Consider the following 23,508-nt stretch of genomic DNA (forward strand, 5'->3'; position numbering starts at 1 on the left):
CACAGGGCTCTCAATAAAATATATTGTCTATCGTTTCAATAAAAACCTAAGGTTGGACAGCCCTGATCTAAGGAATAGATAATGGAATAGACCTTCTTCCTCATAATAAAGAGGTAAGGGACTATCAGGACTACCAGGACTACCATTTGAATGAGGATGAACACGCCATTAAGGTCAGCTACTGCACTGATGGTAAATTATTCAACTTGAAAAGGCTACAAGCCAAGACCAAAGTGGAGAGAGTTTTGGTGCATGATTTTCTGTTTGCAGATGATTGTGCACTCAATGCAGCCTCTGAAGTTGAGATGCATCAAAGTATGGATCAGTTCTCTTCTGCTTGTGCTAATTTTGGCCTAACAATTAACACCAAGAAAACACAGATGCTCTGTCAGCCACCAACACAAATGGTGAACCATCAATTACAGCAAATGGAGAAGTTTTGAATGCTGTGGATAAGTTCACATACCTTGGTAGTATACTTTCCAGGGATATACACATTGATAATGAGGTTGATGTATGTATTGCCAGAGCTAGCTCAGTGTTTGGGAGGCTCCAAAGGAAAGTATGGGAGAGAAGAGGTATTAGATTGACTATCAAACTGAAGGTCTACAGAGCCATTGTACTGACTTCATTGTTGTATGCCTGTGAAACCTGGACAGTCTACCAGTGCCATGCCAAGAAACTGAATTGCTTCCATTTGAATTGTCTTAGGAAGATTCTGAAGATCACCTGGCAGGATAAGGTACCAGACACTCAGTTCCTTACTCAAACTAAACTGCTAAGGATTCACACTCTGCTTCAGAGAGCACAATTCTGATGGGTTGGCCACGTTGTTTGAATACAAAATGTATGCTTACCAAAAAGACTATTTTATGGAAAACTCACACAGAGCAAGTGTTCACATGGTGGCCAGAAGAAGGGATACAAGGACACTCTCAAGGTCTCCCTCAAGAACTTTGGAATTGATTGCGTGATATGGGAGACACTGGCACAGTACACTCAGTACAACTCAGCATGGCGTGCCTGCATCAGAGAAGGTGCTGTGCTCTATGAGCAAAGAAGAATTGAAACAGCTCAAAGGAAACATAGGATGTACAAATTTAGATAATCCATATCAACATTTACAGGAATTATTTGTGTCCAACCTGTGGTAGACCATTCTGAACTCGTATGGGTCTGATCAGGCACTGTCGGCCCCACTGAAATTTGACTCTAGCACAGTGATATCATTTTGGTCCTCTTCGAGAATGAAGGAAACCAACCAAACAACCAGTTGTATATATTATCAGATATAGTCGCTACATTTTATGTTTTTGTTTAATTGTTATTCTTTGTTACAAAGGAGAGAGTTCATTGATGGTGTTAAGATGGGATATAAAAACAAAAGGTATGAATAAAACATGTTAAAGCAATCTATTATTTTCTTCTTTAACTCAACCATTGGTCAATAAGTGATTTAAAAAATTTATGTGTAGTTCATTAATTTTTGCTAATATTTTTGCTGTTTAATTCTAATTTTGTCTTATGATCTGGAAATACGCTATGGTTCTGTCACCTATGTATAAGGTGCCGTTCTAGATGCTGTGTATTAAAAAAATAACAAAAAGGAAATAGTCTTTGCCCTCAAGGAGCTTACATTCTACTTGGAATGTGAGGTACAACATGTCCACACACACACACACAAACACACACACAAATATGTATATATATTTATATTTATATATATTATTTATATGTATATATTCATATATATATAAAAGGTCCTACGTTGGGGTGGGCCTTGCCCCCAAGGGATGTAGCAGATGTTTTTGGTGTCTTGCATAGTTACATTAGCTGCTATATATATGAAGCCACCAGGTGGCACTCAAAGCTTGCTATATCTGCTTACAAGTTAATTGTTAACTGCCTGCTATGGTGCCAAGCATTGTAATAAGCACTAGGGATAAAGAGAAAAGTAAAAGCCAATACCTGCTTTCAAGGAGGTCATAGACTAATGGGGAATGCACTTCATGGAATACATGGAAGAAGACATTGTGTACAAACAAATGAAGATGGGAGATAGAATGTTTTGTGTAAAGAATAGCAAGGTAAGTTTGACTAAACTACAGAGTGTGTGAAGGGGAATTGTATATAATAGACTATAAAGGCAGATTAGAATCAGATTATAAAGACTTTAAACGCTAGATGGAGTAGTTTGATCTACATACAATAAGGAGCCACAGAAATTTATTTTGTAGGGGAATGACATGATCAGATCTGTATTTTAAGAAATCACTTTGGTAGCTGTGTGGGGGATGCATTGGGAAGGGGAAAGACTTGGGGAAGGGAGACCACTTAGGAGGCCATTGCAATAGTCCAGGTAAGAGGTAATGATGGCCTGAACTAGGGTCAAGGCCACGTGAGTAGAGGGAATGGATAGATGCTAGAGATGTGACAGAGATATAATTGACAAGACTTGGTAGCTAAGTGGTTATCAATTAGTGGAGTGAGGTATTATAAGGAATTGAAGATGACTCCAAGGTTGTAAACTTAGGTAACTGGAAGGATAGTGGTACCCTTGACAGATATAGTTATAACAGGGTATACTGAGCTTCCCTGCCTGTTTCTGACCTGCCACATGTCCTCATATGGACAATTTAGGGATGTTAAAGCCCCTGACTGCTTCTTGCCAGCCATGTGTGATTCAGTACTGAAGGGTCTTAGATGCTTTGGATGTGACAAAGTAATCCTTTATTAGTCACTCAGCAGAAGTACTGTTGACTCAATGTATCTTTAAAAGGGGGTTGCCTCTCCTCAATTCCCTCTTCTCTTCCTGTCTATAGTCTGAAGATTCTGTCAGTGTTATTCAAGTCTATCCCTGGATTGAAGGAGAAGACTGACAGCGAGAGCAGGTGGATTCAAGATGAGCTTGAATCAGAGCCTCTGTCTATCTCTTCTGATGTTTTTCTTTTTGCCTCATCATAGGTGATGCTGAACACTGATCCTGCAATGGATGTATCAAAATCTGGGAGGCAAGCTCATGAGTTTGTGATATTGGATATCCTGGGTCCATTGGTCACAGCCTAGTAGAAGACGGAGTTTCTGGACCAGAGAAGACAACCACAAAGAAGAGAATGAGTCCAAGTCTGGCTTGCCAGGTAGGCATTTTTCATATGACTATTGATAATTTGATTTCTTTCTCCAAAAACTGCCTGTTCATATCCTTTGACCATTTAACAATTTTTATCAATTCTTTTTTTAAAAATAAATTTGGCCCAGTTCCCTATCTACCTTGAAGGAGATCTCCTTGAGGTCAACTGTGAGATGTCTATTTGGGGCCATCTCCAGTCATCCTGATCTGTATCTTGCCAGTGGACCCAGATGGCTCTGGAAAAGAAAGTGAGGCTGGTAACTTTGCACAGCCCTTCCTCATTTAAATCCAATTCACTTGCAAATCATGGTATCACCTTCCTGATGTCATGGTCCTTTTAAATAATAAAGAACAAATGACAACCTGTGAGTGGTATGGGCTGCCCCACTGGGGACCCAACTGGCCAGTTCCAGTTCGGCAATACAGCTTCTCTCCTTTGCCTTTGCCTTTGCCTTTCCCTATGTAAATAGCAATTGTTTCTGTTTTGGCCAGAAACCCTGAGAGTCCTCCCCTCCCAGATTGATTTTTTTATTGACTAGGTAGAAGAAGCCATTTTTTACCTCATTTCTTACCTAGCCTTAATTACTGAATGTCATTGCCTCAGTCAAACTGAGACCTAGGAAAGACCTTATCTTAAAAAGGCCAAGGTCTCCCACTGAATTCAGGGCCATCTCCAGTCACCTTGACTTAGGTCTTGCCACAGGACCCAGGTGGCTCCAGAGGAGAAAGTGAGGCTGATGACTTTGCATAGCCCTCCCTCACTTAAATCCAATTCACTAACAAGTCATGACATCACCTTCCTGATGCCATGGTCCTCTTCTAGAATGAAGGACAAACACAATGAGATGCCTATTCAATAGTCCTATGAAATGCATCATAATCTGATGTTTAAATTTTAACTTCCTAGGGGAGCATAAAAGCAGTTATAAGGAACTGATTACTTAAGTCTTTTCAGTATGTGTTTGTGTGAGGCTTTTGTGTCAAACATTTCTTTTGTGTTTTCAGAATAAATAGCTGTTCCATAACTGATTCATACTGTATGTTGAATACCTTTCTGTTCCTTCCCTGCAGGAATCATTAGACATCAGCCAATGCAGAACTAATAATGAAGGTTAGCATTTATATAGCACTTTAAGGATTTAAGGAAAAAACTGGAAAAGAAATGAGAGCTATGGAAGAAAGAATTGGAAAGGTAATTAACAGCTTGGCAGAGGAGGTAAAAAAATCTTGCCCAAGAGACAAAATCACTGAAAATTAGAATGGACCAAATAAAAGCCAATGACTTCATGAGGCAACAAGAAATATTAAAACAAAGTTGAAAGACTGAAAAAATAGAAGAAAATGTAAGATATCTCATAGCAAAAACAACTGATCTGGAAAATGTATTGAGGAGAAGAAATTTGAAAGTCATTAGACTATCTGAATTCTATGACTAAAAAAAGAGCCTAGACCCAAGAAGTCTTAAAAGAAAACAGCCCAAATTTCTTAGAACTGGAGGGCAAAGTAGAAATAGAACCACTGTTCACTTCCTGAAAAAAACTCCCAAACAAAAATTCCCAAGAACATCATAGTCAGAATTTAATTTCCAGTTCAAAGAAAATATTCAAAGTATCCAGAAAGAATTCAAGTTCCAAGGAGCTACGGTCAGGCTCATATATGATTTAACAACCATTACTTTAAAGGAATAGAGAACTTGGAATATAATATTCCAGAAGGCAAAGAATATAGGCTTATAACTAATAATAACTTACCAGCAAAACTTAGTATAATGTTGCAGAGTAGAAAAAATACCACTAATGAAATGGATGTTTTGGATAAGTTGGATAATGGATAAGTTGACATCTATACAAAAAAGGAGAGGAAGTAAAGAGAGTAGCTAAACTCTCATCTGAACTGGTCAAAAAGGGAAGAATATATACACACAGATTGATACAGAGATATATTTTACTGAAAAAAGAAGTAGGGAGGAAGAAGGAAAAGAGAGAGTGGGGAATTAGAAGGAAGGTAGATTAAGGGAAAGACTGGTTCTAAGCAAAACAAACTCTAACAAAGGACAAAAACTTTTTGTCACATCACAGAGTGGGAATCTGAGGGGGTGACCATAAATTGGAGAATGGCTGGACAAGTTATAATATATAAATGTAATAAGATAGTATTGTGCTGTGTGCTGTAAGAAATGACGGGGAGGGTTTCAGAGAAATCTGGGAAGACTTGTATGAACATTTTATACAATTAATATATGGTAAAGATGAACAATTTTTGAAAGAATTAGGAACTCTTAACATAATGACCCATGATTCCAGAGAACTAATGATGAAATAAGCTACTCAACTTGTGATAAAGAGGTAAAGGACTCAGAGTACAGAATGAGACAATTTTTTTTTGGATGTGACCAATGTGGACACTTGTTTTGATTGACTATATATGTTTGTAATGGGTCTTGTTTTTCTTTTGTTTTCAGTTTGAGAGGAGATTGGCAGGGAGGGTGAGGAGGCAAATTTTTGTTGATTGAAACAAAATATAATTTTAAAGTATGTCTTTATTTTTAATTTTTATTTTCAGTTCCGAATTCTTTCTTTCATACAGGTTGTTACTTTGTATAATGTTCTCTTTAATTCATTTTGTATCAGCTCATATATATATCTACTCAGGTTTTTTGAAACCAAGCCATTCATTATTTTTTTACAATACAACAGTATTTCATCACAATCATATACTACAATTTGTTCAGCCATTTACCAACTCATAAGCATCTTCTCAGTTTCCAAATCTTTGCCACTACAATAAGACCTACTATAAATATTTTTGTTCAAATAGGTCCTTTTCCTTTTCTTTTATTTTCTTTGGAATATACACCTAGTAGTATTGCTGGGTCAAAGGGTATGCATGATTTTGTAGCACTTTTGGCATAGTTCCAAATTGTTCTCCAAAATGGTTGATCATAGTGTATGATCTTTGTGAAATATTTCTGTAATCTCCTTCCTAGTATTGTATTAAAGTTTTTGCGTCAATGCTAATTAGGGAAGCTGATCTATAGTTTTCTTTCTGTTTTTGCCCTTCCTGGTTTAGGTATCAATACCATATTTGTGTCATAGTAGAATTTGACAGCACTCCTTTATCTATTTTTTCAAATAGTTTATGTAGTATGGGAATTAATTTTCTAAAAATGTTTGGTAGAATTCACTTGTAAATCTGTTGGATTCTGATATTTTTTTTGAGAGTTTGTTTTTGGCTTGTTCAGTTTCTTTTTCTAAGTATTCCTATTTCTTTTTCAATTAATCTGGGTAATTTATCTTTTTATGAATAATCATCCATTTCATTTAGATTGTCAATTGCATGTGATTGTGAAAATAGCTCTTAATAATAAAATATGATTTTGAAAGAGATCATTGGTAACTTAGATAAGAGTGATTTCATGGCTCACCTACCTTGTTACTCCAATCTTGTCCCTTTTCCTTGATATTTTTCTTCTCAGCCTGTCCCCCAAAAGTGAAATTGGCATTTATTTTAACCAGCATGTACTAAGGGTGAAATTGAAAGTAAAAAAAATATAGTTTTTTAAAAATCTGTAGTTGTTGATCTTATTAGTTCTGATTTTCTCTATCTTATCTTCTAGGTCTGCTTTTATAGATGCACCCAAGGACCTTTTGTACTGCTTGATCTTATAACTGAAAGGTGGGAAGGAGAGAATACTTCTCCAACCACTGTCTGTTCCCACTAAATAACAGTTCCCATGATGATCTCAAACTTCTGACCAACTGAGAGATCTGTCAATGGTCAGATAGATCTCCTCACCATCTTTTTCTAGTGTCATTGCAGGTCAGAGTAAAAGAATGACTGCCCACTAAGAGCCAGCTAGGTTGGAGGTACATTGTGGAGGGCTTAATTGTTTAAAAAAAAGAGTTTGTAGTTAATCCTAATGAGACAAAATAGCATCTTTTAAATTGGGAGTACTGATTTGGTCTATGTAAACTATGGGATAAGCAATATGAGTAGTGGATAGAGCATTGAACTTGGAGTCAAGAAGACCTGGGTTTGAATCATGCCGTAGACACTTACTAGCTGTGTGACCAGGATTCTGCTGATGAATGTTTAACAACCAGCTCTCTGAAAACACAAGATAAACTTTTCAGTTTAATCTATATTATTAACATTTTTCTCCATAACTTTAAGTCTAGACAAATCAAGTCCTGATTTGCAGCATTTACCAACTTCCAAAGTATAAATGCTCACACTGAAAATTTAATAATTTACTCTCTTTACAAATTGGCTCCAGCACACCCCCATGTGGGACTCTGGGCAACTCATTTAACCCTTTTTGAATCTAGTTTCCTAATTTTTAAAATGAGAGGGTTGAACTGGAAGACCCCTATGGTCCCTTCTCATTCTAAATCTATGATCCTATCCTGTGGTCTTTTAATGGGTGTACTAAACCATGTAAACCCTGGAAAGGGGGGCTACTGACACTTATGACTTTAAGGTGAGTGGTCAGAAGCAGGATTCAAATCCAGGTTTTCTTGATTCCAAGTCTGGTGCTCTTTCCATTATACCTGAATTCTAGCAGGAGGCATTAAATCTGGGAATACAAATAAGAAAAAGAAAGTCCCTGCCCTCAAAAAGCTTATCGTCTAATGGGTGAAGACAACAAACAAAAGGAAACTATAAAAACTGAGATGAGGGTGACAGGGAGTACCCCTGGCACATCATGTTCCTTGGGGTTCAAATCAAGCAGAGATACATATGTAAAGTGGAAGATTAGCTGGAGAGTTCAGATCCAGCCCTCTCTAAAGGAAATCTTTGAAAGGAGTTTAGTGCTCCACCATCTAGCCCTCCAATCAGAGGGGAGAGGAGGCTGAGGAAATTGGGAAGGTATGCTGATTCTCCTCCCCATCCCCTCACACTATCCTTTGTGGAGGTTGGGCTCAGACTTCATATTGTTTCAAAGTAGTATTAGTCCTAAATTCACATCCAATTGCAGCATTGCTGTTGGACAAGATCCCACCTCTGTTCCTGGGATACTGGTTTCAAAGGCCGCTTCTTACTCCTTGGAGTATTGATGTTGGACTGGCTACAAAACTGGGCTTGAGCTCTACTCTTAGACCTCCATCTGTGATCTCTTTCACTTACAATGAAAGAAAAAAGGGCAAGGCAAAGAACTGAGGCCCATACTCATGGGTCATAGGCTGGTCTCAGATAGGAAGGGCCTGAAGCCTCTACTCTTACACTTTCATTTCTCTTCTCTCCTTGGAAGGCTGCTGGATAGGAAGAAAAACCAAGAGAGAGGACAGGTTATGGTCAAACAGTACCTTTTAAATGTACCCCATCTGGCTATGCAGGCAATCAAATGACTAGCCTAATGGAACTGGTTACAGAATATTGTTGTTTATGGTCATTTGTTCTTTTTTATCGAGGAGGACCATGACACCAGGAAGGTGATGCCATGACTTGCAAGTGACTTGGATTTAAGTGAGGGCGGGCTGTGCAAAGTCACCAGCCTCACTTTCTCCTCCAGAGCAATCTGGGTCCAGTGGCAAGAAATGGATCAGAAAAACTGGAGCTGGCCACCTATGGAATGTACATGTATGCTCCAAAGTCCACATGGGGTTTACATTTGCTGAGTACTTTGCACAGGCTTATAAGGACTGGGTTCATGGGCCAGTCATCCATTTCACTAGTTTTCAGGAAGTCTGTTACTTGAATAAAGTTTATCATTTTCTCTTCTAAGCTATTTATTCTCCTAACTCTTCTTTTAAGAGCTTTAATTTCATTTTTTTTTATCCCTTGCTTCATTTTTTTCTAGATAATCATATAGTACTTATAAACAATTCATTTTTCCCCCCTTCAATCCTCTGTTGCAATTGTTACCAAGCCACCCTTTTCTTCTTTTGGGAGATCTCTAGTTTCACAATAATTTTTGATAATGGTAATTGTCTTTGGTTAACTCATCTCTCTGGATTTAGTACCTGACTTGGTACTAAAGCCAAGGCCAATCTCTACTCCCTCTCCTCTGCTCCCAACTTTCCTCCTGCACTTTTGGGTGGGGTAATCAGTTCTGCTTGGTCTCACCTTGGGTCAACTGGGTTTCTTGCACTAACCTCCTCCTAGGGTTAGATATGACTCCCTCACAATCTTTGAGGTTTACAGTTCTAGATACTTAGGGCCCATTATGTCATCTTAGAACAAGGTGCTCAGAAACTCTTTTATGTCTGGGTGTGGGCCACACTTGCACTAGTCTCAGCTGCTCTTTGGGGCTTTGAAGGGCTTTTTTGTGGATTTACAACTTCCATGGGGATTTCTCATGGGACCCTGCTATTCTTGATGTCTCTGGATAGAAAGCTATTGCCAATTTTTTTCTTACAGTTTTAAAAATGTGTTATCTGGCATACTGATCTATGCCTTCCCTCCTCCCTTCCTTCCCCTCTACAGTTCTGTTTGCTGCTGTGCAGCCCAGGCACCTCTGTTTACTGCATACAGCGCATGGGGCACACACTTTGGGCAGCTTTTCTGTCAATCACCATTAACCTCACTGGAAAATTAAAACAGGCTACAAGTGTCTCTGACTCTTCTCTGATGAGTACTGCTGTGAGACTACAGTCTTGTTTGATTGCATGGCGCGGGGTAGGGGCTGGCTTTCACAGGGGCCCCTTTCTTATTGCCCATGAGCTTCTGGCTGACTTTTTGTGCACCTCTGAGGTGGAAGAAGTCACTTATCGTGGTTTCTCATTGAATTTCTTCATCATTATTTGATCTGGTGTGAATTTGAGGTGTGTGTGTGTATGTGTGTGTGTGTGTGTGTGTGTGTGTGTAGTAAATACAGGGGAGCTAGGCAGCCTGTCTCCATTCAAGTAGCCCTTTTGGACAGAAGTTTATCAACCAATACATTTGCATAATCTTCATTGCTTCTGCTAGGCCAACACTAATGGACATTTACCCAATAATCACAAAATAGTGCTGGGGTTTTTCTCTCTAAAGTTCTCCTGTAGCAATATATTATGCAATTGAGCAGCCACACACATACTGGAAGGCCTGAATTAACAAAGCCTTAGATATGAAGCAGTGACTTATAACTCCTACTCTGTGCTTCTAGGGGAGCGATACAAGTCATGAAACATTTGTACCACAGGCAAACAGCCATTTAATATTCACCTAAGCTCTGTATGGTACAAACAAGTCCCACAATGTTAATATCTTCTAGTGAGCCAGGCCAACAGATGGGCATATCCTTCTGTTGGAGATCATTTCTGAGAGGAATGTTGTTGTGGGTGCCTCCTGCAGCTTCTAGTCAGCTCCAACCGGGGGAAAGGACTGGGTACTCCTGCCCTCATGAACTGACAATATTGCCTCTAAGGGCTGGAAATATCTATCTCAGTTGCTGTTTTGCCACCTATGTTAAGGGAAAGAAACAAAATAGAAGAACAAACCAGAGGCAAAAGGCCCAGAATAACTTGGCCAGCACATGTGTTCAAAGACTGATAGAGATTGGAGAGTATAAGAGGGAGAGATGAAGAGGGAGAGAATTCCAGACATGGGGGACAGCCAGAGAAAATGCCTGGAGTCTGGAGATCATGTTTTTTTCAAGGGAGAGCTAGAAAGGCCAGTGTCACTAGATCATAGAATATATGGGAGGATGTAAGGTATAAGAAGACTAAAAAGGTAGGGAGCCATGCCGGGTTATGAAAAGCTTTGAATATCAAACAGAGGAGTTAATGTTTGGTCTTGGAGGTGACAGGGAGCCACTGGAATCCATTGAATAGGGGCAGTGATATGGTCAGACCTGAAGATCACTTTGATAGCTGAGTGGAGGATGGACTGGAGTGGGAGAGACTTGTGGCAGGGAGACCCACCAGCAGGCTTTTGCACTAGCCCAGGCATAAGGTGATGAGGGCCTGTATCAAGGAGGTGGCAGTAACAGAGGAGAGAAGAGTGCATATAACAAGAGACATTATGAAGGTAGAGTGAAGAGGAGGAAAGTTGTCACATAGGCCCTAATTAGAAACCTCTGGTTCTAAGTGTCGTTTATTAAGAGGTTTGTCTGCCTATCTATCTATCTATCTATCTATCTATCTATCTATCTATCTATCTGTCTGTCTATACATATATCTATATGAAGATAGATAGATAGACAGATACCTAGGTAGGTAGATACTTCTGAGTATGAACTGATGTAGAGTGAGGTGAACAGAAGTAGGAGAACAATTTGTATAAAACCATTATGGTAAAGACAAACAACTTTGAGGAAATGTAGCTTAATGATGAACTACAATTCCAGAGGATTAACGATAAAGCATGCTACCCACCTTCTAATAGAGAGGTGAAGGACTCAGAGTGCAGAATGAGACATGTGTCTCATTCAAAGGGGCTGGAGGGATAGAAATAGAGATCAGAAATCATACGTTTCCTTTGTGTAACTGGAAACCAGTTCTACTTTGCCAAAATCGGCACTTAATGATATTAAGGTGGAAAATTATTTTCTTAAGTGTCCCAACTCCCTTTTCTTTCCAAAGTTGTTTTTTTATGTTTGTTTTGAAGGGTTGTGGGGTTAAGAGGGGATTACTCAATAATGATTGCCTTATTTGGAATTCATACTTCGTTTTCCCTTAGGTTGGTCTCTGCACTTGGATCAGGCTCTGGAACAACATCCAATGGTTTGCTTTCTGAGTTGGGCTCCAGTCATTCAATTATCAATGCCTAGGGTTAGGCATGGCCTTGCTCTGAAAAGTGCTGAGCAAACATTGTTAATTCTCCTTGCAAAGGAATTATGCCATAGTTGAAATGAAGATCAATGAGCAATGAGCAACAATATTTGCTAGATGTAGAATTCAAACCCTGCAGCAGCTTTTCTCTGTTGTCATTCTGGAGAGTTGGGTGACAGCACAGAACTTGACCAAACACCTCACAGAACTGCTGAGATGAGATGTTGTATAGGAGAGAGTTGACGATGGCGCTGATGGTATCTGCAAAGGGAAGGAGGGTCATATATGCCGTGAAGTAGGATAGTCCAGTCTTCCTTTGTTGTGCTTCAGCCGTGAACCTTTGAATCTGCTTTAGTATCCAGCATATTGTACAGTCACAACAAGCAGTCTTGAGTGTATAAAGGGGAAGAAAGAGAGAAAAAGAGAGACAGAGACAGAGAGACAGATAGAGACACACAGAGAGAAAGGCATGTAAAAATATCATAAAATATTTAGTCTCTCTGTTCTGCACTTACCAGATAGGAAATAGTACCAATTTTTCAGTGTTCTGTTTGACAGCCTTTTTTGCCACTAGCAAAAAGAAATTAACACTGTATTAAGGCCAGTGCAGTTGGCTGTATTAAAAATATAGATTTTTTTTAATGATCCTAGTAGGACTCCTTTGTTCCTGTTTTGTTTCATGATTGGGATTCTTGACCTTTTGTTCCTCTAGATGAATTTCATTTTCATTTTGTCTAGTTCTCTAAAATGACACTTTCATAGTTTAACTGGTATGGCACTAAAGTTGTAAATTAGGTTTAGATAGAATCTCCAGACTTACCTGCTCAGCACACTTATGGATGTTGGCCTGTGCTTTGAACATCCCCGAACTATAGGAAGGATGCTCCAGGCTCTATAATGGCCACTGAAGGAGGTTATTCAAATGCCACTGGGGCTGAAAGTGAGCCACACAGTAATAGTTATGCTGAGGCAAGTTCCTTCTCTTCGGATTCACTTCTGTCTTCCTCTCATGCTCCACCCTGTCCTTCCCACCCCAAGGTGGGGGATGGGCTGCTGATACCACCGCTCTCAGCTGCCTTTTTAAACACTGCTCCTTCTGAGCTGAACTCGTATCCATGCAGACATAATCAACCCTGGATCACAGCTTCCTGGATCTAACTACACCCCTTGAAATTTATTCCACACTTGCTATGGTCTGCAAAATGTTTACCAGGAGCCCTAATACTCTTGCCAGGGCCTTGCTTTTGGGACTACTCTTCCGTAATCTCTCAGGTATCTCTGTCCTCATCTCTTCCTCCCCTCTTACAGGACTTGTGTGTGGGGCTATGCCTCCAATTAGATTCCAGATATTTCTATTCCACTCTGCTCCTCATTCTTCCTTTTTCAATTGCGTGGGTATGTGGCTGAGAGTCTCCTTGCCCCCAGTTACTTGTTTTTTTTTTTTTTTTCCTCTGGGACTCGGCCTTTCATTAGTTTTCAGTTATCTCTGTCCTGGTCCTCCGGCTTTCCTTTCCAGAGGGCTCAGTGTGGGGTTGATCTTCTCCTTCCATGTGTCCTCTGCAGGGTCCTGGGCCCAGGTGCAACTGGTGGAGACAGGAGGAAAACTAACCTATGAGGGCCAGAACTTGACCCTGACCTGTACAGCCTCAGGGCTCCGCTTTAAGGACTTTTCCTTTTCCTGGCACTGGAGCTCACTTGGAAGCTTCAAGGAGATGGTGGCCAGTATCACTGCTGGGACAGGTGACATAAAGGAATACAGGAAGGACATTCAGGATAGAGCCTTCATTTTCAGGAACAATGAGGCCAGCACAGTCTCACTGACTCTGCACCATCTGCAGAAGAAGGACTCAGGCATTTACTACTGTGCAAGACTCACCGTGTTGAGGCCCAGGCCCAGGCCCTGACATAAAACCTATTCTCTCTGAGACAGGACCAGGACTGGAGCTGAGAACATAGCAACTGCCTAACCTATGAACCCAGGCATGGGAAACCTCTTAGAAGCAGCTCTGCTAATGTGCCTCTGTGTGTGTGTGTGTGTGTGTGTGTGTGCACGCACGCACGCGTGTGTGAATGTGTATGTGTGTGGGCACACGCGTGCATGTGTGCATTTATAGACTGGGGCAGAGACAAGCTGTGTCTATTTTTCTTTCAAGTAGGAAAAAGAACTCTCTCAGCTTTCTCTTCACTATCTCTCCATACGCCTAGTGGTGCTTGCTTTTGCCTTGTTCTCAATGGATGCACCCCCCACCCCCCACCTACCAACCTCAAGGTGAGTGCCAGGTTGGTCAGTCTTGACTAAGTTGGCTTTGGCTTTTCCAAACACCTACAAATCCATTTCAGAATGTGCTGAATCAGTGACAGGCCTCTTATTTCTGAAGAATCTACTGTAGTTAGAATATATGAGGACCTAGGGAGGTGGTACAGTGGATAGAGCATTGGGCCTGAAGTCAGGAAAACTCCTCTTCCTGAGTTCAAATCTGACCTCAGACACTTACAGGCTGTGTCACCCTGGGGAAGTCACTTAACCCTCTTTGGCCTCAGTTCATTTGTAAAATGAAATGGAGAAGGAAATGACAAACCACACCAGTATCTTTGCCAAGAAAACCCCAAATGGGGTCATGAAGAGTCAGACACAACTCAACAGCAACAACAAACAGCAACAGGAAGCCAGTGAACCAGGAGGGCAGCTTTGTAAAATACATATTCACCTCTTTGGACCTGTAGCATGAACTGGTTATGAATTCCAGCATAATTGTTTTGCAAGAGTCAATTTTAAAGAGAATTTTCATACAAAACTTCAAGATACTGAAGACAGTCTTAAATTCTCTTGGTCTGGGATGAGTTAGGCACTTCCCTATTAAGTGTCAATACAGGGGGTCTTGGAGGACATTAGAGATTCCTTTTCAAGGAGCCATGAGAAATCTCACATAGGTGTTGCTGCAGGTGCCCTCCCAGTAATAATAGTGCCCAGAAATCAAGCATGCTTCTAGGTAGTTGGCTAGTTTCTGAAGGGTATATGCTGTATTAATAAGATTAAGTCAGAGTCTAGAGCTACAGTGACTTGAGTGAGTACACCTAGAGGACTTGACCTTCTAGCTTGGCCACTAGCTTTGAGGAAGGATGCTTCTATCCTACAGCCCTTCGACTATAACAGAGAATGTAGGGAGCCTAAGGAAGTGGAGTGAGGAGAGACTTGAGACAGGAAGACAACCGGAAGGCTATAACAAAAGTCTAGGCTTGAGGGGATGAGGGCTTGTGTTAGACAGATAATATACAGGAGGCACTGGAGGTTTGGACTCCAGCCTCTAACAGGTTCACTCTTGATCTGGTCAGACAGGAAAGACAGCTTCAAAGCGGTTAATAATAAGCTTTATTCACAAACTCTTCCAGGAAGAGTTTTGGTTATCCAAAAACTCCTAGGGAGTAAACATCCTGGAGTTCCAATTAAGAGCATGAGGCAGTTACCAATAGTCAGGCCACCTCACTGATCTTATAAACCCTGATGAATCAGAGATGTGAAAGTGTAATAGGCATAGATTCGGGAAAGGAAGAGCAAGGGAAGGTGTGAGGCTCAATAAAAGGCAACTAAGAGATTGAAAGATTGGCTCTGCAGTTATATATATATATGTATATACATACATATGTCCATATTATATATGTGTGTATACATACACATATACATACATGTGTATATATACACACACATATGTATTATACATACACACACACACACACATATGGAGACATTAAAAAAGGTTGAGACGGCATGAATTTAGTCAATATAAATATTCCAGGCCCAGTGTTAAGTGCTAGAGATATAAAAAGAGGTAAAAGATCCTGCCTTCAAGAAGTTTACAATCTAATGGTGGTGACAATATACACAAACAAGCTTTATGCAGGATAATTGTCAAATCTAATTATTCTTTCTCAATCTTCATCCTTCTTGACCTCTTGGCAGTCTGATACTCTTCTTCAAACTTCTTCCTCTCTTGGTTTTTACTGTCTCCTGACTCTCTTCCTACTTGTCTTAGCATTCTTTTTCAGTCTCCTTTGCTGAATCTTCATCCCGGTTATATCCTTTAACTGTGAGTATGCCCCAAAGGTCTGTTCTGGGCTCTTCTTTCTTTATACTATCTCTTTTGGTGATCTTATCAATTCTCATTGATCCAATCATCATGCCTATGAGGATGATTTTAGAAGCTATATGTGCAGCTTTGGCCTTTCTCCTAGGCTTCAGTCCTACATTACCAACTGCATTGTGGATGTCTCAAACTGGATGTCCTATAGGAATCTTAAACTCAATATATTAAAAACATAATTCATTATCTTCCCCCTCCAACCCTTACTTCTTTCCTTATTTAATATTTTATTTTTCCCCAATTAAATGTAAAAACAATTTTAAACATTCTTTTAAAAAATTTGAGTTCCAGATTCTCTTCTTCTCTCCCTCCTCTTCCCTCTCCTTGATAAGGCAAATAATTTGATATAGGCTATAAATATGCAGTCATGCAAAACATATTTCCATATTAGTCATGTTATAAAAGAAAACACAGACTGAAAAAACCCAAGAAAAATAAAGTAAACAAAAGTATGCTTCAATCTGCATTCAGACTCCATCATTTCTTTCTCTGGAGATGGTTAGCATTTGTCATCATAAGTCCTTCAGAATTATTTTGAACCATTATATTTCTGAGAGTCCATTCATAATTGATCACTATATGATATTGTTGTACCTGTGTAGAATGTTCTCTTGGTTCTGCTCATTTCCATTTGTATTAGCTCATGTAAGTTTTTCCAGGTTTTTCCCTCCTTCTTTCTAACTTCACTATTACTGTTGAAACCACCACCAATATCTTAGTCATCCAGCTTCACAATCTTAGTGTCATCTTCTACTCTTCACTCACACTCACCACCCCCCCCCCCCCGCCATATCCAATCTCTGCCAACTCTTGTTTCTACCTTCATAATTTGTCTAGTATTTACTCCCTTCTCTCCTCTCACACTGCCATTTCTCTGATACAGGCTTTCAGTAAGGTGAATTTTAGTGTAAGGTGGATAGTATGTGTAAAGTGGATTTTTGTTATTATTTCTTAGAGTTCAGTTTCCCAGGATCCATGGCCATAACAACCTCAGTTTACCAGGATCGGTGGCCATGACAATCTCTGTTTCCCAGGTATTAGATATGAGTTCCCAAGCTCATGGTTCAAAACATCTCTACCATACTTGTGCAGCATTATATAAGGATAAATAATATAAACATGTGTGCTGAAACTGTAAGCATCCACTGCAACTGTGCAGTAAGATATAGGGATGAGGTGATGTAAACTTGTGAGGCTATTGCTGGCAATATGCCTTCTTTGTCTGATGCCCTATAAAACGGGTGGCCATTGGTCAGTGAGTTGGGGAACCTTTATGGTTGAATGCACAAGCTGAAATGCTGTGTGCCTTGATCAGCCCCCATCAAGGCTAGGAAGGGGGGGAAGCTTGTGTGCCTCACCTGGTCCCCATTGAGGCTTGAGGGGATTTAGGAGAACCCTTCAGGGTTGAGTGCACAAGTTGTGCCCAACTCGACTGGCCCCATTGAGACATAGGGGTAGTTGCTCCCCCTTCTCGCCGGCCCTTGTGAGAAGGGTGATTAGGGAATACTGTAGGAGTTTATGGTGCTTCTGTTATCAGCAATACTGTGTTAGAGAAGACTAGACTAGAATGAAGCTTATTATTAACCCCTTTGAAGCTGTCTTTCCTGTCTGACCAGATCAAGAGTGAACCTGTTAGAAGCTGGAATCTGAAGCCTCCAGTGACTCCTGTGTATTATCTGTCTAACACATAGACTCACTAATTGAGGTGAGGGCCTTGGAATAATCCTTTCCTCCCATTGCCACATTGAAGCTCTCCCTCTACTACCATTAATCAGTGACCTCTCCTCTTTGAGGTTCAATTCTCCATATACTTTAGGATCCTTTAACTCAGCTGTAAACACCTTCTGCAGACCATACCACACCTGGGGTTTAAGGTAGGTCATGTATCACTGTGTAAACTAAGTTGGAACTCACAGTGATGAAACCTCAGGAACACCTGGGGCAGAAACCAGCCAGTCTGTTGGAGGGGGTGAGGAGAATATGTATGGGGAACACACCTATACTTCATTCCCACTTAAAGGCACTTTCTTTCCCTTTTGACCCAGGTCACAGGGTTGATGATACTTTTTTTGACCATAGGCTCATTATCCCTGGCCTGAGATCATTTGACTCAAAACAGTAATGTTGCCTAGAAATGACCTTGAGGCAAGTCCTGGCTACGGTGGTTCCTCTACTGAGCTTAAACTGCCATTGTTAGGTACAATTGAGGGTAGCTAACCAGAGGAATCCCAGCTTTTTCCCTCCCTCTGTGCTTGAATAAAACTGGGATTTGGCCACCCAAGGAGAGGAAAACCCTTCAGTACTTGAAGGACTGGGATGAGGGAGAGAAATTAGACTTTGTTCTAAAGCTTGTCCTAGAAGGCACAACTGGGAATGATGAGGCTTTTTTGGATTTCATGTAGGGAAGAACTTTTTAAACTATTAGAGTTGTCTCAAAGAGTAATGGAATGCCTTGAGAAAGAATGAGTCCCTTACCCCTGGAGGTCTTAAAGCAAAGGCTGGAGATATTTAGGAGATTTCTATTTAGTAACATTTTCCATGTTTCTGCCTCTAGGATATTACTCATTCCTTCCTCTTTATTCCCACTTCCTCTACCTTACTATCACAGTCAATTAGTACCTGTCTAGATAATTCTAATAATCTCCTACTAGGTCCTGCCTGTATTCCATCATTAGTCCAATCCAGCCTTGGTACCAATGCTAGATTAAGCTTCCTTGGGAGTAAGTCAACAAGCATTTATTAAAAACTTACTGTGTGCCAGGTGCTATGCTAAGCACTAGGAAAAGAAAGGCAAAAAAGTCCCTGTTCTTAGGAAGCTTACACCCTGGTATTACCACCCACCTGGATTATTATAAAAGTCACTCCTCAGGTCTTCTTACTTCCATTCTATGTAAGTTCAAAGTAATTTCCCAGGGAGTTCAGGAAAGGTACTAGCAACCCGGGTGGGGGGAATCAATATCTTTGGCTAAAAGGCACATTTTCTCAGAGGTAGTGGTCTTCTAAAGCACCATCACTGTAGATTTTACCTCTTGAAATAGCTTCATCTCTGATTACAGAGCATATCTTTCCCGCCATGGAATTGTTCTTCAGCAGGACCTCTCCACCAATAAATTGAGATTTCCATATTTTTCCTCCTATCCTGATTCAATCCCTCCTTTTGTCACTTCATTCCTTCTCCAGTAGCCTCTTTTCTTTCTGAGATACTGTAGTTGTTTCCCCTTGATTTTAACACCTATTTGTTTAGAGTACATCATGTTCCCCTGTATCTTCGTTATGACCAAGTTGGATGTATACCAAGGACATAAGGATAGTTCAACACTAAGAAATAATGAAAACAATAAATTATACTTAAAAAAATCCAAAACCATATGATTATCTCAATAGAAACAGGAAAAACATTTGACAGAGTACAACGCTCATTTATAATAAAGCCCTACGCAGTATAGACATAGAGGGAACCTTTTCAAAATAATAAAAAGTATATAACTAAAATAAAAAGCAAGCATCATACACAATGGAGATCTACTAGAACCTTTTCTAATAAATATGGAAACAAAGCAAGAATGCCCACCCTCCCCAGAGGGGGCCTGAATCCCAGAGTTTTAGTAATGGGCCATGGATTATACAAAGAAAGGATACTGGACGAGGTCTGCATCTGGATGTGAACTGAGCTCCCTGGGATATGTGTATTGGCACAGTTAGGTGGTACAGGGGAAAGAGCACTTAACTGAGAGTAAGGAAGACCTGAGTTCAAATTTGGCCTCAGACACTAGCTATGTGACCTTGGGCTAGTCATTTAACCTCTGGTTACTTCAATTTCCTTATATGTAAAAATGATATTATAATAATAGCACTTCCCAGTTTTGTTGTGAGGCTCAAATGAAATATTTGTGAAGTACTTTCCCAACCTTAAAGTGCTACATAAATGTTCACTATTGGGGTGGAGGTGCTATGTTTCATTATATTTGACAATAGGGACAGAATGAAATCATTAAGAAAATTGTTCTAGGACCTTACCTTTCAAAGGGACTATTAAGGTCAGCAGCTTTGGGAAAAGGCCAGTGCAAAAGAGTAAGGACCTCAGGGAATTGAATCCCCTTTATCTTAGGGGAGGGTGACATTCCACAAATTAGGAAGAAGGTTCCCTTGCCCTTCATCCAAGATACCCAGAATTCCGTGGTCGAGGATAAGAGGGATTAAAAGTGAATTATTGGAGATGAGACCTCAAACTATAGAAGTGACTTACCAAAGACTGTCTGAGCTCTCTAACCTACCCCATACTGGGCTTACTCAGTACCCCCTCCCCCACTGCTCATCATGATCTTGGAAAAGGGGTTGCATAAAACAATCCATGCTCTCATGACAGAATTCAGTTGTATATACTAATTTCCCTTCACCCCCTTCTTTCCAGTGCTATGGAAATCCAAATTCCAGAAATTTGCTTGGAATGCAATAGCACTGTGGCAGCATTTTGTGCTGCAACTGAACTAGGGTAGGGCAAAGAATGGAGGTAAAAAGGGAATAGGGTAGGACATACATGTGTTGCTTTGTGGTATTCTCCTAAGCCTTAGGGAAAGAGCCCAACATCCATCTGGAACTGGTTCTGTCCCCCCTGAAGTTACTTGGGGCACAGACCAAGGCTATTGAACCATGAATTACCCAACATAGCAGGGGTCTGAGACACCTTGAGATCCAGTCTCCAGGGAAACTGCAATCAAAGGGGATGGAGTCAGAAAGTGAACAATAGAGGAATAAAAGGAGAAAAGACTGAAATTATCAAAGATCTCAAGAGTAAGAAAATTCAATTAAAGACCTTGTACATAAGCAGATAAATCAACAGAGAAGATGTTAAATCCAAAAGGGAAAATGAACTCCAGATCAAGTAAAAGAGTTCAGTTATCTATGAATAAATATTGAAAGATAAAGGAAAATGAATCAATTTCTGATGAGGCAGAGAACCTTATGTATTCTCAAAAGAGCATGGAACCATAATAGGATGTTCTTGAATGATTTAATAGAAAAATAAGATTTGTGAAAGTAGAATTTATGGCTTGCACAGCAAGAATAATTGGCAGAATAGAAAGACTTGAATCCATAGCAGCAAGTCTAACCAAAGAAACAAAAGAGAGAATAACTGAGTAGAAACACAAATACAAGGAAGTGAAGGACAAACTGGAAGAAGAGAAGAAAAAGAGCGACATGAAGAGAAAGCATAATTTCTACACAAGTAAAACGTTATTCTCAAAGACTGGATGTATAGAGACAATTTAAGGGTTAAGGATCATAGAGATGCCAAATGAAAGTGACAAAAAAATTTAAATGCCATAATGCAAGAAATAATAAAAGAAGACTGCCCAGATCTTTTCTGTAAAGAAAGGAAGAAGCAAGTGTTTACACTGCATCAAACACTTACAAATATCTTACTTGATCTTCACAACAATGCTGAGAGATAGGTGCTATTATTATCTCTATTCTACAGTTAAGGAAATTGAGACAGACAGACAGAAGTTAAACATCTCTCTCTGGGTCATACAGCTAGTAAGTATCTAAGTCAGGGTTTGAACTCAGGTGTTCCTAATTCCATGCCCAGAACTCTATCCACGGTACCACCTATCTGTCACAGAAAATAAAGTGCCAGATGAAAGAACCCACATATTGCCTCCAGGAAAGAAAAGACAAAACAAAACAAAAAACCCCACTTATGGTCCAAACTGCAAGACATGTACATTTTACAATTCAACTGACAAGTAACAAATTTTTCAATGACCAGAAGAAAGACCTTTAAATATAAAGGAAAGGAAATTCAAATAATGTAAGACTATTCATCACCCACCAGAAACTGTAGGAGGGAACAGAATAATATGTTCTGAAGAGCAATGGAACTCAGAATACAGCCCAAGGTGACCTACCTTGCAAATCTAAGTTTAACCAAAAATGAAAAGAAAAAGATTGGCATTCAACAAAAATTGGCATTTGAAATGTTTGTAGAAAGAAAACCAGACCTGATTTTTTTTTGCTTTTCAAACACCCCAAATAATAGAAATACAAGAACAATGAATACATACAGCAACCAAAGAAAACAACAACAAAATAAAGAATAGAGAGATCATTGAAATATCTTTTAAAATGTCCATGGGGAAACAGGTGTTAAAGCAGAAATAAAATGTGGTGGTGGAGAAACAGGCCTGAAACCAAACCTCACGTCATCCTGCCTATAGATTAGTCAATGTTTTTTGTGGGACTAAATTACAGAATAAGAGTGTTTATAAAAGGGGGAGGTGAGGAAGAAGATAGAGGAAAATATGCATTGTACCCTAGTCAAGTTAAAGGCTAATAATTAAGGGAGTGTAACTCTTCTAATGTCTCAAGAAGAGAGCCTTCAGGTGAATGGGGGGAGGAGGCAGAGGAATTGAAAAAGAAGGAAACAGTATTGAAAACCTTGTTTCAGTGGTATGAGGGTTACCACTGGTGAATGCTCCTGTGGGAGAAGAGAGATATTATATGAAGGGAAATGGAACCCTTATAATGGTTTTTATCTACAGAGATTTGATGTTCAGAGATCTCACATCCTACATCAGAAGAAGGGAAATCAGATCTCCTGGTGGCAACTGATATTCAGAAGAACCAACAAATCATTCATTGAACCAATAAATATTTATTAAACACCTACTATGTGCTAAGTGCTGGAAATACATAAAGAGGTGAAAGTTAATCTCTGACCTCAAGAAGCTTATAATCTAATTGAGGAGTCTATATACAAATCAAGCTGTATGCAGGATAAATAGGAAATAATATGCAAAAAGAAGGCACTAGAATTAAGGGGTGGGCAGGGAAAGCTTCCAGTAAAAGATAGGATTTTAGGTGGGACTTGAGTCCAGAGAGGTCAGTAGTCAGAGCAGAGAAGAGAAAGCATTCCAGGCATATCAATCAATAAACAATTTCAATCAATAAACATTTATTAAGCACCTGTTATGTGCTAAGCAGTGTGCTAAGCACTGGGGATACAAGAGAGGGAAAAGACAGTCCCTGCTTTCAAGGAGCTTGCAATCTACTAGGAGGACAACATGCAAACAAATATATACAAATCAAACTATATACAGGATAAATAGAAAATTGTTAAATAAGGTGAAGCACTGGAATTAAGAGGGGTTGGGGAAGCCTTCCTATAGAAGTTGGAATTTTAGTTGGGAATTAAAGGAATCCAGGGAGGCCAGTCATTGGAGTGGAGGTGGGAGAGTGTTCCAGGCATAGAGGACAGCCAGAGAAAATGCCTAGAGCTGTGAGATTGAGTATTTTGTTTGTGGAACAGCTGAAAGGCCAGTGTCACTGGAAAGAAGAGTAAATGTTGGAAAGTAAGGTATAAGAAGACTGAAAATGTAGAAGGGGGATAGGTTATGCAGGGCTTTGAATGCCAAACAGAGTATTTTGTATTTGATCCTGGAAGTAATAGGAAGCCACTGGAGTTTATTGAGTGGGGGTGGTGGTGGCATGATCAGACCTGCATTTTAGGAAAATCACTTTAGTGGATGAATGGAGGGTTGGAGTG

General features: G+C 39.9%; 1 protein-coding gene across 1 annotated transcript in view; it reads left to right on the forward strand.

Annotated features, from left to right (window-relative positions):
- Nucleotides 1-13,025: 13,025 nt before the first annotated feature.
- The window catches only part of LOC118833555 (immunoglobulin alpha-2 heavy chain-like), a 28,243-nt gene continuing 17,760 nt past the window's right edge, over nucleotides 13,026-23,508 (forward strand). Inside the window, exons 1-2 of the mRNA XM_036740922.1 lie at nucleotides 13,026-13,095; nucleotides 13,387-13,700. Of these exons, the coding sequence (XP_036596817.1) occupies nucleotides 13,026-13,095; nucleotides 13,387-13,700 (384 nt within the window). The remainder of the gene's footprint in view (nucleotides 13,096-13,386; nucleotides 13,701-23,508) is intronic.

Source organism: Trichosurus vulpecula, chromosome 1, assembly GCF_011100635.1.
Source record: "Trichosurus vulpecula isolate mTriVul1 chromosome 1, mTriVul1.pri, whole genome shotgun sequence".
Lineage (NCBI taxonomy): Eukaryota > Metazoa > Chordata > Mammalia > Diprotodontia > Phalangeridae > Trichosurus > Trichosurus vulpecula.